The 12,653-nt window shown below is 37.9% G+C and overlaps 1 protein-coding gene across 11 annotated transcripts in view; it reads left to right on the forward strand.

Annotated features, from left to right (window-relative positions):
* Positions 1–12,653, forward strand: part of EVI5 (ecotropic viral integration site 5) — a 267,245-nt gene that overhangs the window by 125,279 nt on the left and 129,313 nt on the right. For 10 of the 11 annotated variants that reach the window (XM_023558405.2, XM_010598105.3, XM_064282266.1 and 7 more), the window contains one exon: positions 10,805–10,858. The exons of the other annotated variant lie outside the window; for it this stretch is intronic. In XM_023558405.2, the coding sequence (XP_023414173.1) occupies positions 10,805–10,858 (54 nt within the window). The remainder of the gene's footprint in view (positions 1–10,804; positions 10,859–12,653) is intronic. 11 annotated transcript variants of the gene reach the window in all.

Raw genomic sequence — 12,653 nt, forward strand, 5'->3', positions numbered from 1 at the left:
GTTCGAAGGACGAGGAGCAAGTATGAAATAGTGATGTAAGAGAGTGGAAGAAAGAATGAACAAGAGAAATACATTATTATTACTAGGCAGTGTTAAGCGCCCAGCTGAATTTAGTGATCAAGAATTTAAATAAACATCATGGTTATGTTTTTCTTCAGTCGTGCTTAGCTGCGTAGGTGCAAGCACGGTTCTCAGAGAGTTAACCCAGCGCAGTGGTTTCAAAGGGGGATAAATGCCAGGAAGGTCTATACTGAGTGGAAATTAAACTTGATAAAGAGGGAAGATCGAGGCATTGGTGGTTTAGTGGTAGAGTCTTCTATATGGGAAATCTGGGTTCAGCTGCTAGCCAGTGCGCTGCCTCCGCATCTACCACCTTCTGTCATTGGAGGCTTGCATGTTGTTATGTTGCTGGACAGGTTTCAGTGAAGCTTCTAGACCAAGATGGACAAGGAAGTAAGGCCTGGTGATCTACTTCTGAATATCAGCCTATAGATCACAACAGTCTGATACACAGCTGGTCATGGAGATGGTGCAGAGCTGGGCAGCATTTTGTTCAGTTGTGTATGGAGTTGTCATGAGTCAGGGCCAACTCGACAGCAGCTAATAACAGCAGCAAAAAGGGAAGAGAGGACATCAGGGTGAAAGACAATAAAAAATCGATAGGATCACCCGTTTGTCCCAATGAGAATGAGAATGTTGGAATGGGATTATTTCATAAAGAATGGAGATGATGCTTGGAGAGTGGGTTTTTTGAAATTGAGATCCCCCTATTTTGGGATATATAGGTTGTTTCTCACCTTTCTGTATTAAAAATGATACTAATAGTTACCATCTTTGTATATAAAGTTTTTTGGCACCTAGTATTATAGGAGTTCTTGGTGGTGCACGTGATTAAGTACTGGCTGCTAACTGAAAGGTTGATGGTTTGAAGCCAACCAGAAGTGCCTCAGAAGGAAGGCCTGGCAATCTCCTTCCTAAAGATTAGAGCCACTGGAAACCCTTGGAGCATAATTCTACCCTGAAACACATGGGTCCTTATGAGTTGGAATTGACGATGTGGAAGCTGACTTGGTTTGATTATTCCAGTGTTGTTGTTAGGTGCCGTCAAGTCAGCTCTGACTCACGGTGACCCTGTGTATAACAGAACAAAGCACTGCCCTGTCCTGCGCCATCCTTACTGTCATTGCTATATTTGAGCCCATTGTTGCAGCCACTGTGTCAGTCCAGCTCATTGAGGGTCTTCTTTTTCGCTGACCCTCTACTTTACCAAGCATGATGTCCTTCTCCCGGGACTCATCCCTCCTGATCATATGTCCAAAGTATGTGAGAGGAAGTCTCACCATCCTTGCTTCTAAGGATCATTCTGGCTGTACTTCTTCAAGAACAGATTTGTTCATTCTTCTGCCAGTCTATGGTGTACTCAGTAGTCTTTGCCAATAGTATAATTAGAAGGCATCAATTCTTCATTGGTCTTCATTTTTCATTGTTCATTCATATGAGGATAATAAAAACACTGTGGCTTGGGCCCTGATGGTACAGTGGTTAAGTGTTTGGCTGCTAACCAAAAGGATGGCGGTTCCAATTCACCAGCCACTCCTTTGAAACCCTGTGGGGCAGTTCTACTCTGTCCTGTTGGGTTGCTATGAGTTGGAATCGACTCAAAGGCAATGACGTTGTTTTTTTTTTTTTTGGTTTTGGGTCAGGCGCACCTTAGTCCTTAAAGTTATGTCTTTGCTTTTTAATACATCAAAGAGATATTTTGTAGCGGATTTGCCCAATAAAATAAGTTGTGTGATTTCTTGACTGCTGCTTCCATGGGTGTTAATTGTGGATCCAAGTAAAATGAACTCTTTGATAACTTCAGTCTTTTCTCCGTTTATCATGATGTTACTTATTGGTCCAGTTATGAGGAATTTTGTTTTCTTTACGTTGAGGTGTAAGCCATAGTAGAGGCTGTTGTCTTTGATCTTCATCAGTAAGTCCTTCAAGTCCTCTTCGTTTTCAGCAAGCAAGGTTGTTAAATGAGTCTTCCTCCAGTCCTGATGCCGTGTTCTTCATGTAGTCCAGCTTCTCAGATTATTTTCTCAGCATATGGATTGAATAAGTATGGTAAAAGGATGCAACCCTGACACACACCTTTCTTGACTTTCAATCACACGGTATCCCCTAGTTCTGTTCGAATGACTGCCTCTTGGTCTGTGTATAGACCGAGTTCCTCATGAGCACAATTAAGGGCTCTGGAATCCCCATTCTTTGTAATGTTATCCATAATTTGTTATGATCCACACGTATTTGCATAGTCAGTGAAACAGAGGTAAACATCTTTCTGGTTTTCTCTGCTTTCAGCCAAGATCCACCGACATCAACAATTGTATCCCTCTTCCATGTCCTGTTTTGAATCTGGCAGCTCTCTATTGATGTACAACTGCAGCTGCTTTTGAATGATCTTCAGCAAAATTTTACTTCGTGTGGTATTAATGATATTGTCTTATGATTCTCACATTCTTTTGGATGACCTTCCTTTGGAATGGGCACAAATATGGGTCTCTTTCAGTTGGTTGGCTGGGTAGCTATCTTCCAAATTTCTTGGCATAGACAAGCGAGCACTTCTAGCATTGTGTGCACTTGTTGCAACATCTCAACTGGTATTCTGTCAATTCCCGGAGCCTTGTTTTTAGCCAGTGCCTCCAGGGCAGCTTGGACATATTCCTTCATACCGTCTGTTCTTGATCATATGCTACCTCCTGAAATGGTTTAGTGTCGACCAATTTCTTTCTGGTACAGTGATTCTGTGTATTCCTTCCATCTTCTTTTGATGCTTCCTGCATCATTCAATATTTTGCCCATAGAATCCTTCAATATTGCAACTTGAGGCTTGAATTTTTTTTTTTTTTTCATTTCTTTTAGCTTGAGAAATGCTAAGTGTGTTCTTCCCTTTTGGTTTTCTAACTCCATGTCTTTGCATATTTTATTATAATACTTTACTTTGTCTTCTCGATTTGCCCTTTGAAATCTTTTGTTTAGCTCTTTTATTTCACCATTTCTTCCATTCACTTTAGCCACTCTGTGTTCAAGAGCAAGTTTAAGAGTCTCTTCTGACATCTATTTTGGTCTTTTCTTTCTTTCCTGTCTTTTTAATGACCTTTTACTTTCTTCATGTATGATCTTGATGTCATCCCACAGCAAGATTAGTTTTTGATCATCAGTGTTCAGTGTGTCAAATCTGTTCTTGAGATGGTCTCCAAATTCAGGTGGGATATACTCAAGGTCATATTTGTCTTTCATGGACTTGTTCTAATTTTCTTCACCTTCATCTTGAACTTGCTTATGAGCATATAAAAATGGCATGCATATAATGTCTGACCACCTTTAACTTCACAAGGGAGAAGGGAAATCAGATCAACAGCTGAAGGCTGTTCTCAGTGAGGTGGAGGTGAGACATGCCTCCACCCTCCAACCTTTTCACCAGCTCTAACACCAACTGTTCCTCCCATGGCACTCTTTTATTCTTTGCTGTGTTCAATAATTTGTTGCAGTGGCCACACACAACTCACAGACAATACTCACAATTAATGGTGTTTATTAGGGAAGTAACAGGTTATAATTCAGATTCAGGAATGTTCAGGATATACTTTGATAAGGATATCCTCTTCTCAGTCATATCTGCAGGAAAATCTCTCCCTGGCCCTTGGCCTCTTGGCCCCCATGGCCTCTCATACTCTTGACCCCTTGGCCCGGCCTCTGCTTGCCCTGCTCTGGCAAGTGTTACAAAACTCTTTTAACTGTGCTGATAAGTTTCTGCAGGCATGCCACTCCACCAGTAAGCCTCCTGCCCAAAGGCGCTCAGCAGTCTTGCTCCATGGGCTGGTACACCCATTGTAACCACCTTGCTCCATGGGCCAGGAAACCCATCGCACCATCTTCTGCCAGTCTGTTTCAGCCACCTCTGCTGCTGCTGTTTCTCTGCTGCTTCTTCTCTCCAGCTCCCACTGTCTGCAGTGTTACAGCTCTCTCTCTGTCTCCTGAGTCTAGGAGGTCTCAGCACAGGGATCCTTGGTCCAATGGAACACGCTCCACTCCTAGCTCTTCTTTCTTGGTGGTAAATTTTCCCGCTCTGCTCTGGGATTGACTGCTCTTTTAAACCTAGTGGGATGGCAAAACTGACCAATCCTTTCGTTAGAGTTCCATACACCCTATTTGCATGGTCTCACCCCCACAAGGGTGTTGTGTACCTTATTTACATTATTAGCAATCTATCCAGTCCACTTACTGGGCTACAAGCACTTCATTTGCATAGTCCCATCCAGCTATTTGGTGGGAGTTAAAAAAATTATGGCTAGAAGGGCCATATTAAATAATTCACTGCACTGGAGAGCGATTGATGGTCTCTTCTGCATTTGGCCCTTGGCCTCGTTCTGACTGGTGATATTGAGCTTCTTCACCATCTGTTTTCACAGCCGTAGTCGATTTGATACCTGTGTATTCTATCTGCCAAGGCCCACGTGTATTAAAAAAAAAATGATAGACATCGTTTATTTTGTTGAAAAAAGGTATTTGCAATGAGTAGGTCATTGGTCTTCCAAAACTCTATCATGCGATCTCTGGCATTGTTTCTATCACAAAGGCCATATTTTTCAACTACTGAGCTTTCTTCTTTGTTTCCAGCTTTCACACTCCAATCACCAGTAATTATCAGTGTATCTTGATTGCATGTTTGGCCAATTTCAGACTTCAGAAGTTGGTAAAAATCTTCAATTTCTTCATCTGTGGCCTTAGTGATTGGTGCGTAAATTTGAGTAATAATCCTATGAACTGGTCTTCCTTGATAGGTATATGGATATTACCCTATCACTGAGAGCACTGTACTTCAGGATAGATCTTGAAATGTTCTTTTTGACGATGAATGTGACACATTTCTCTTCGAGCTGTCATTCCCGGCATAGTAGACCATATGATTGTCTGATTCAAAATGGCCAAACCAGCGCATATCAGTTCACCAATGCCTGGATATTGATCTTCAAGCATTCCATTTCATTTTTGACCATTTCTAATTTTCCTGGATTCATACTTAATACATTCCATGTTCCAATTATTAATAGATATTTGCAGCTGTTTCTTCTCATTTTGAATCCTGCCACAGTAGCAAATGAAGGTCCCAAAAGCTTTACTCCATCTGCATCATTAAGGTCAACTCTACTTTGAGGAGGCAGCTCCCCACTTGTATTTTTTTTTTTTTGTAATTTTTATTGTGCTTTAAGTGAAAATTTACAAATTGTCAGTCTCTCACACGAAAACCCACGTACATCTTGCTTCACACTCCCAATTACTCTCCCCCAATGAGACAGCCCACTCTCTCCCTCCACTCTCTCTTTTTGTGTCCATTTCATCAGCTTCTAACCCCCTCCACCCTCTCATCTCCCCTCCAGACAGGAGATGCCAGCATAGTCTCAAGTGTCCACCTGATCCAAGAAGCTGCCTCCTCACCGGCATCCCTCTCCATCCCATTGTCCAGTCCAATCCATGTCTGAAAAATTGGCTTCGGGAATGATTCCTGTCCTGGGCCAACAGAAGGTCTGGGGGCCATGACCACCGGGGTCCTTCTAGTCTCAGTCACACCATTAAGTCTGGTCTTAACGAGAATTTGGGGTCTGAATCCCACTGCTCTCCTGCTCCCTCAGGGGTTCTCTGTTGCGTTCCCTGTCAGGGCAGTCATCATTTATAGCCGGGAACCATTTAGTTCTTCTGGTCTCAGGATAATGTAGTCTCTGGTTCATGTGGCCCTTTCTGTCTCTTAGGCTTGTAATTGCCTTGTGTCCTTGGTGTTCTTTATTCTCCTTTGATCCAGGTGGGTTGAGACCAATTGATGCATCTTAGATGGCTGTTTGCTAGTGTTTAAGACCCCAGACGCCACTCTTCAAAGTGGGATGCATAATGTTTTCTTAATAGACTTTATTATGCCAGTTGACTTAGATGTCCCCCGAAACCATGGTCCCCAAACCCCTGCCCCTGCTACGCTGGCCTTCGAAGCATTCAGTTTATTCAGGAAACTTCTTTGCTTTTGGTTTAGTCCAATTGTGCTGACCTCTCCTGTATTGTGTGCTGTCTTTCCCTTCACCTAAAGTAGTTCTTATCTACTATCTAGTTAGTGAATGCCCCCTCCCTCCTTCTGTCCCTCCCTCCTCTCGTAACCACAAAAGAATGTTTTCTTCTCAGTTTAAACTATTTGTCAAGTTCTTATAATAGTGGTCTTATACAATATTTGTCCTTTTGCAACTGACTAATTTCACTCAGCATAATGCCTTCCAGATTCCTCCATGTTATGAAATGTTTCACAGATTCCTCACTGTTCTTTATGGATGAGTAGTATTCCATTGTGTAAATATACCATAATTTATTTATCCATTCATCCATTGATGGGCACCTTGGTTGCTTCCATCTTTTTGCTGTTGTAGACAGTGCTGCAATAAACGTGGGTGTGCATATATATCTGTTCGTGTAAAGGCTCTTATTTCTCTAGGATATATTCCAAGGAGTGGGATTGCTGGATCATATGGTAGTTCTATTTGTGGCTTTTTAAGGAAGCACCAAATTGATTTCCAAAGTGGTTGTACCATTTTACATTCCCACCAGCAGTGGAGAAGTGTTCCAATCTCTCCACAGTCTCTCTAGCATTTATTATTTTGTGTTTTTTGGATTAATGCCAGCCTTGTTGGAGTGAGATGGAATCTCGTTGTAGTTTTGATCTACATTTCTCTAATGGCTAATCATCGTGAACATTTCCTCATATATTTGTTTGCTTCCTGAATGTCTTCTTTAGTGAAGCGTCTGTTCATGTCTTTGGCCCATTTTTTAATTGGGTTATTTGTCTTTTTGCAGTTTCATGTAGATTTTAGAGATCAGGTGCTGATCAGAAATGTCATAGCTAAAAACTGTTTCCCAGTCAGCAGGTAGTCTTTTTCCTCTTTTGGTGAAGTCTTTGGATGAGCATAGGTGTTTGATTTTTAGGAGCTCCCAGTTATCTAGTTTTTCCTCTACATTCTACTGTTTATGCCTTTTTTTTATGCCATGTATTAGGGGCTCCTAATGTTGTCCTTATTTTTTCTTCCATGATCTTTATCATTTTAGATTTTATATTTAGGTCTTCGATCCATTTTGAGTTAGTTTTTGTGCATGGAGTGAGGTATGGGTCTTGTTTCATTTTTTTGCAGATGGATATCCAGTTACGCCAGCACCATTTGTTAAAAAGACTGTCTTTTCCCTATTTCCGACTTGTATTTTTAGTACGTTCCAAACAGAGAGACTCCTGTCTGGCACCATATCACTAGCCAATTTTTTCAGAAGTAGATCACCAGGTCCTTCTTCCAATTCTAGTATTATTGCAATAGTCAGTTGTAAAAAGTAGAATTATTGAGTTATAGGATATTATCATTTTCAGGACTTTTGGTGTGTATCAAGTAAATTTTCAAGAGAGAAGAAGACTAAACATACAAGGGAAAGATTAGCTCAAAGGACTCATGGACCGCATCTACCATGGCCTCCACCAGACTGAGTCTCACATAGCTAGATGGTGCCTGGCTACCACTGACTGCTCTGACAGGGGTCACAATAGAGGGTCCTGGACAGAGCTGGAGAAAAATGTAGAACAAAATTCTAACTCACAAAAAAAGACGAGAGTTACTGGCTTGACAGAGACTAGAGAAACCCTGAGAGTATGGCTTCTGGACATCCCTTTTAGCTTAGTAATGAAGTCACTCCTGAGGTTCACCCTTCAGCCAAAGATGAGACAGGCCCATAAAACAAAATGAGACTAAAGGAGCGCAGCAGCACAGGTGGAAGGACTAGAAGGCAGGAGGGGACAGGAAAGCTGGTAATAAGGAACCCAAGGTCGAGAAGGGAGAGTGTTGACATGTCGTGGGGTTGTCCACCAATGTTATAATACAATATATGTAGTAATTGTTTAATGAGAAACTAATTTGCTCTGTAAAACTTCGTCTAAAGTACAATAAAAAGTTTTTGTTTTTTTTTTTCAAGATAATCTTTTCAGGGTATATTCGTCTTAGCAACAAGTTCCCATTTTGCTACTCTCATCTCCTTTTCTCTTTTCTAATTTGACAGGGAAAAAACTTCTTGTTTATGTTTCTTTTGCAGATATACAGGATATGCATTTTTATATAGTCACATGTATTGACCTTTCTCTTTGTGATTTTTACTTTTGAGTTTAGAAAACACTCTTTTCATTAGTTCCAGAAAATGTTATTATAAAGGAAGATGTTGAAAACTAACGAGAATTCAGTCAAATGATATAATTGTTAGATTTTCTATATATCAGCAACAAACAGTTCAGAGTATCTTGGGGAAAAAAGTTCAACTTAAAAATGAAAGCTTATATAGAAGTAACCTCAATGAAATATAGGATAGAAGCTATATGAATAAACACTAAAAAACTTTACATGTGTACATTTTTAAAAGATGAGAAGGTGAGACAAAAATAAATTCATTGAAAAATGTCATGTTATATAAAATACTGATTTCTGCACAGAATATATCTTAGCAATCCTAGGTAAATTTAATTCCTCATAAAAGTCCGGTAGGATAAAAAAAAAATTTTTTTAATTATTTTACAAAGCAGATTCAAATAATAAAATTATATTTATACCTAACTTTAAAAGTAATAATAATGCCTATCATTAATCAAGTGTATATTAAGTATATGTTAGATATATACTAGTGTTCTCATTTAATTCTTCTAGTATGCTTGTAGATATTATTACTCTAATTGTCTTGATGAGGAAATGAAGATTCTAAGACATTAAATGACATTCACCGGTATTAATTGTAGAGCAAGGATTTGAGCTAAATCTGCCAAACTTCAAAAATTAGTCTCTTAACTACCTTGATGTACTAGTAATTGGGGTTTAGGGGCAAACAAAACAATATAAGAGCGGAAGAAATTAGCTCTAGTGTATATTAAAAGAGGTTACAAAGCTATAATTACCAAAATACTGTCATATTAGCCAAATAACAGACAGAAACACTTGAAACTTAATAAGTAACCAAAAAGCCTATTTATCAATTCATGATGAAGTGAGTATCACACATAAATGAGGAAGGGATGATGTATTTAAAAAGTAGTGCCATGACATTTGGGTAGATGTTTTGGGAAAAATCAACTTAGATTTTTATTTACAGCAGAATAGATTTCAGAAAATTTAAAGAGTTTAGGGTGACATGGGGAAAGGAAATCTAGGTGAAGGTTTTTAGTTCTAAATTCTGTAATTATTTCTATTGTAATATTAACTTTATTCACACTGTTGCCTGGTTGGAACTTGGCTTTCTAAATCTTTTATGTTAACCAAAATGTTCCATGTTTTTTCAGTGAAATATATTGAAACCATTTTGAGAGCCATCATTGTTTCTCTGGCTTCTTGGTGTTTAACAGCAGCATTTAATAATTGCTTATTTGTGTGGACTGCTGTGCTGCACATAGTAGTAGGGATAGCCAAGAAATGAGAAATGTTTTCTTTTCCTCAAGCTGTTCCTTTTTAGTCTGGTATCACACGTAAAGTAATATCCATTTCAAATCATCTGAATATATTCTAGTGAATAGAACAAGAAAATCCAGTCTTACGAAGTATCTTTGTAATAAATATAAGATTTATTTGGTCTCATTTGTAGTCTACCTAATAAGATACAATAATTCATAGGGTTTCTCATTTCCTTGAAATGAGACTTTATATGTTATATAAACTATTAAGTCTTGACTGGCAAAATAATGGATTATATGGATGGAAAATGTTCTGAGGAAGACATTTTTAGCAGAAATTCAGAAGTAGGATTATAGGAAGTTTAGACTGAGCTGTGGAACAAACTGGTGCATAAAGGTAAGAGGAGGTCCAAAACTAAGTTTTCCGTTTTGAAAGGGGTAATAGAGGGCTAATAAGAAATGATATTGGTAAAATATATAAAAAGGAAATTTTTTTTATGTAGAGTGATTTGGAATTAATACTTGATAACAGTAACTGGAAACCTTGGTGGTATAGCGGTTTAAGTGCTACGGCTGCTAGCCAAAAAGTTGGCAGTTCAGATCCACCAGGTGCTCCTTGGAAACTGTATGGGGCAGTTCTACTCTGTCCTATAGGGTTACTGTGAGTCAAAATCGACACCATGGCAACGGGTTTGGTTTTTTTGGTAACAGTAATTTGACAGGTGTTTGAGAGTCAGACATTGACCAATTATCTCGTATTCAGCAGACATTTTAATATTAACTATGTAGAATGGCTAAGTGCTCGGCTGCTGACTGAAAGGTTGGCTTCATGGAAGAAAAGACCTGGTGATCTGCTCCTATAAAGATTACGACCTAGGAAATGCTACAGGGCAGTTCTTCTCTGTCCTGCAGGGTCACTTAAGAGTCGGAATTGACTCAGCGGCATACAACAACAGCAACAAATATCTTTCAAAAGAAAAAAAATGTATATATATAAACTATGTAGATAGATAGGCTGTGTTCGAGATAGAATCACTTCTGTCTAATGGGGAAGTTGCCATAATAGTGATTATAAGTCATTATGGTTAGTACCTAATGACATACACTTTAGCTTATAATTAAAATTCAGAGTTGGAATAAATGTGATGATTTGTTTTGCCGTATATTTCTTCCTTTGAGACTTTAAGAATTTGGTGATAAAGTATGTCACATTCCTTATACTCTTATTTATAAAAGGTGGTACGTTGTAAGGACTATGACTCAGAGTTTTTTCCCCCCTCTCAGGAATACTTGCAAACAAAACTTTTTTTTTTTTGCCAGAGGTTACGTACAGAAAATAGACTTTTGAAACAGCGTATTGAAACATTAGAAAAAGTAAGTAAATGACTACTTATTCAAGCTTCTGTTGATTGCATACACTTTTTTTCCTGTATGTTTTAAATAAAGCCTCAAAAAATATAGCACATATGCCTCTTAAGGTATGGTATTGACTGCTTAGCTTGCCTGCTTACTGCTTAACTAAGTAACTCATCCTTAATAAAAAGTGATTAGTACTAGTCTTGAATTTTCAGGCTTAAGTTTTAACTGAGTTAACAGAATAGAGTATTGATGTCACTTATTTCTTTACATATAATCTCTAATATGTATGTTCTGTAGAATTAATTTAGTTGGGAATCTTTTGTGATACCACATTTTAAAGATGAGTTCCAGATGTTACCCTGACTTTGTAGCCACATGTTAAACGAGGCAATGATTCTTCTAAGACCTAGGATTGGTTTCAGTTAAGTCAAACTGACTGATGGCTTATGTAAAAATTCAGTATCCTGTTACTTTTCAACAAAGGGGAATTGTGCTTCAACTTTTGGTTCTTAAAATTATTTTGGTATTGTTATCTCTCCCTCTCTGTTTCATATAGAATAACTGGGCAAAAGTGGAAATTTTGCATTATTTTTCATATTGTACTTTTGATGTAATGTCTTTTAGTCATGTTTCTGATGCCGTAAGAATTATTGAGTAATAAAAGTGTAGTTTAAGAGTTTCGCATTATTAAAAGAAAAACATCTAAACTCATAAACTCTTTTAGTGTTTTTACCAAAGGTGAGAGTGACTAGATTTAAAAGTACCCCCCATGATATTGCCCAGTATCTTAAAATCCCCTATGAGAATCTATAGATCAATTTTGAAGAAATAAATAAAGGAAAATTTATTTTAATGAATGGAGTTTGTAGTACTTGCCTTTTGTTTGAAATGCATTGATGATTTCACATTAAACAGAACCGAACGAGGACAGGATGTTTATTATGTGCCTATCTTTGTTATATGATAGTTTACCTGTACATTATATTAAGCCTAAAAGAGTTTTCATGATATTTCTCTTTCCTTATTAGAGTTTCTTTGAGAATAATTCTGCTTTTTTTAGTGACTCCACAAAGGTCGAGCTTAATTGTTTTTAAGTAGTTTTAATTAATACAGGTTTTTTTTTTTAAATTAGATATCCACTTAAAAGTAAAATACACATCTTCTTAGGTGGTCTTTTGTGAATGAGACATTTTCAGACAAAGTATTTTCATCTTACTGAACCTTCAGAATGATAACGGTGCTGTACAAAAGTGTTTAGTTTGGATTTTTATTCTACTTTTTTACTGGCTTATGTGGCCTAGGCATGTCCTTTAGCACACAGAATTCTATAAATACTTAGGTATCAATTCAATTCTATAACCAAAAAGTTTAACTTATTCAATTATTGGTAGAATTTATTAAGTGGAGCTCATAAACTTTTGTGTGGTACATTTCATTTGTCGTATTTTCCTTGCTTCGCTTCTTTGGAAGTTGCTGTTACACAAATTGCTCTCACGCTTCATAAGCAGAAATGCTTGCTCAAATTCCTTCTCCCTTTCATTTCCTTCCATTTCATATCAAGCGACTTGACAATATGGTTGACTCTAAAAATACTTCAGGGTATACTTTAAAAAGAAGGTATTTGCTTGCCCCAAGTAAATGAAAAGCCACGTGGAATTTGTGTTTGATTTCTTTTATAAACGCAGGATTTTTTGCAGTCTATATACTTGTTTTGATATATTTTTCTTAAAGAATGAAAACCTATTCAGTAAAAATAGATTTGACATTTAGATGCCCATTTTAACCAGCAATGAAAAGTAGGTGGAATTTG

This window comes from Loxodonta africana, chromosome 3 (genome assembly GCF_030014295.1).
Source record: "Loxodonta africana isolate mLoxAfr1 chromosome 3, mLoxAfr1.hap2, whole genome shotgun sequence".
NCBI lineage: Eukaryota > Metazoa > Chordata > Mammalia > Proboscidea > Elephantidae > Loxodonta > Loxodonta africana.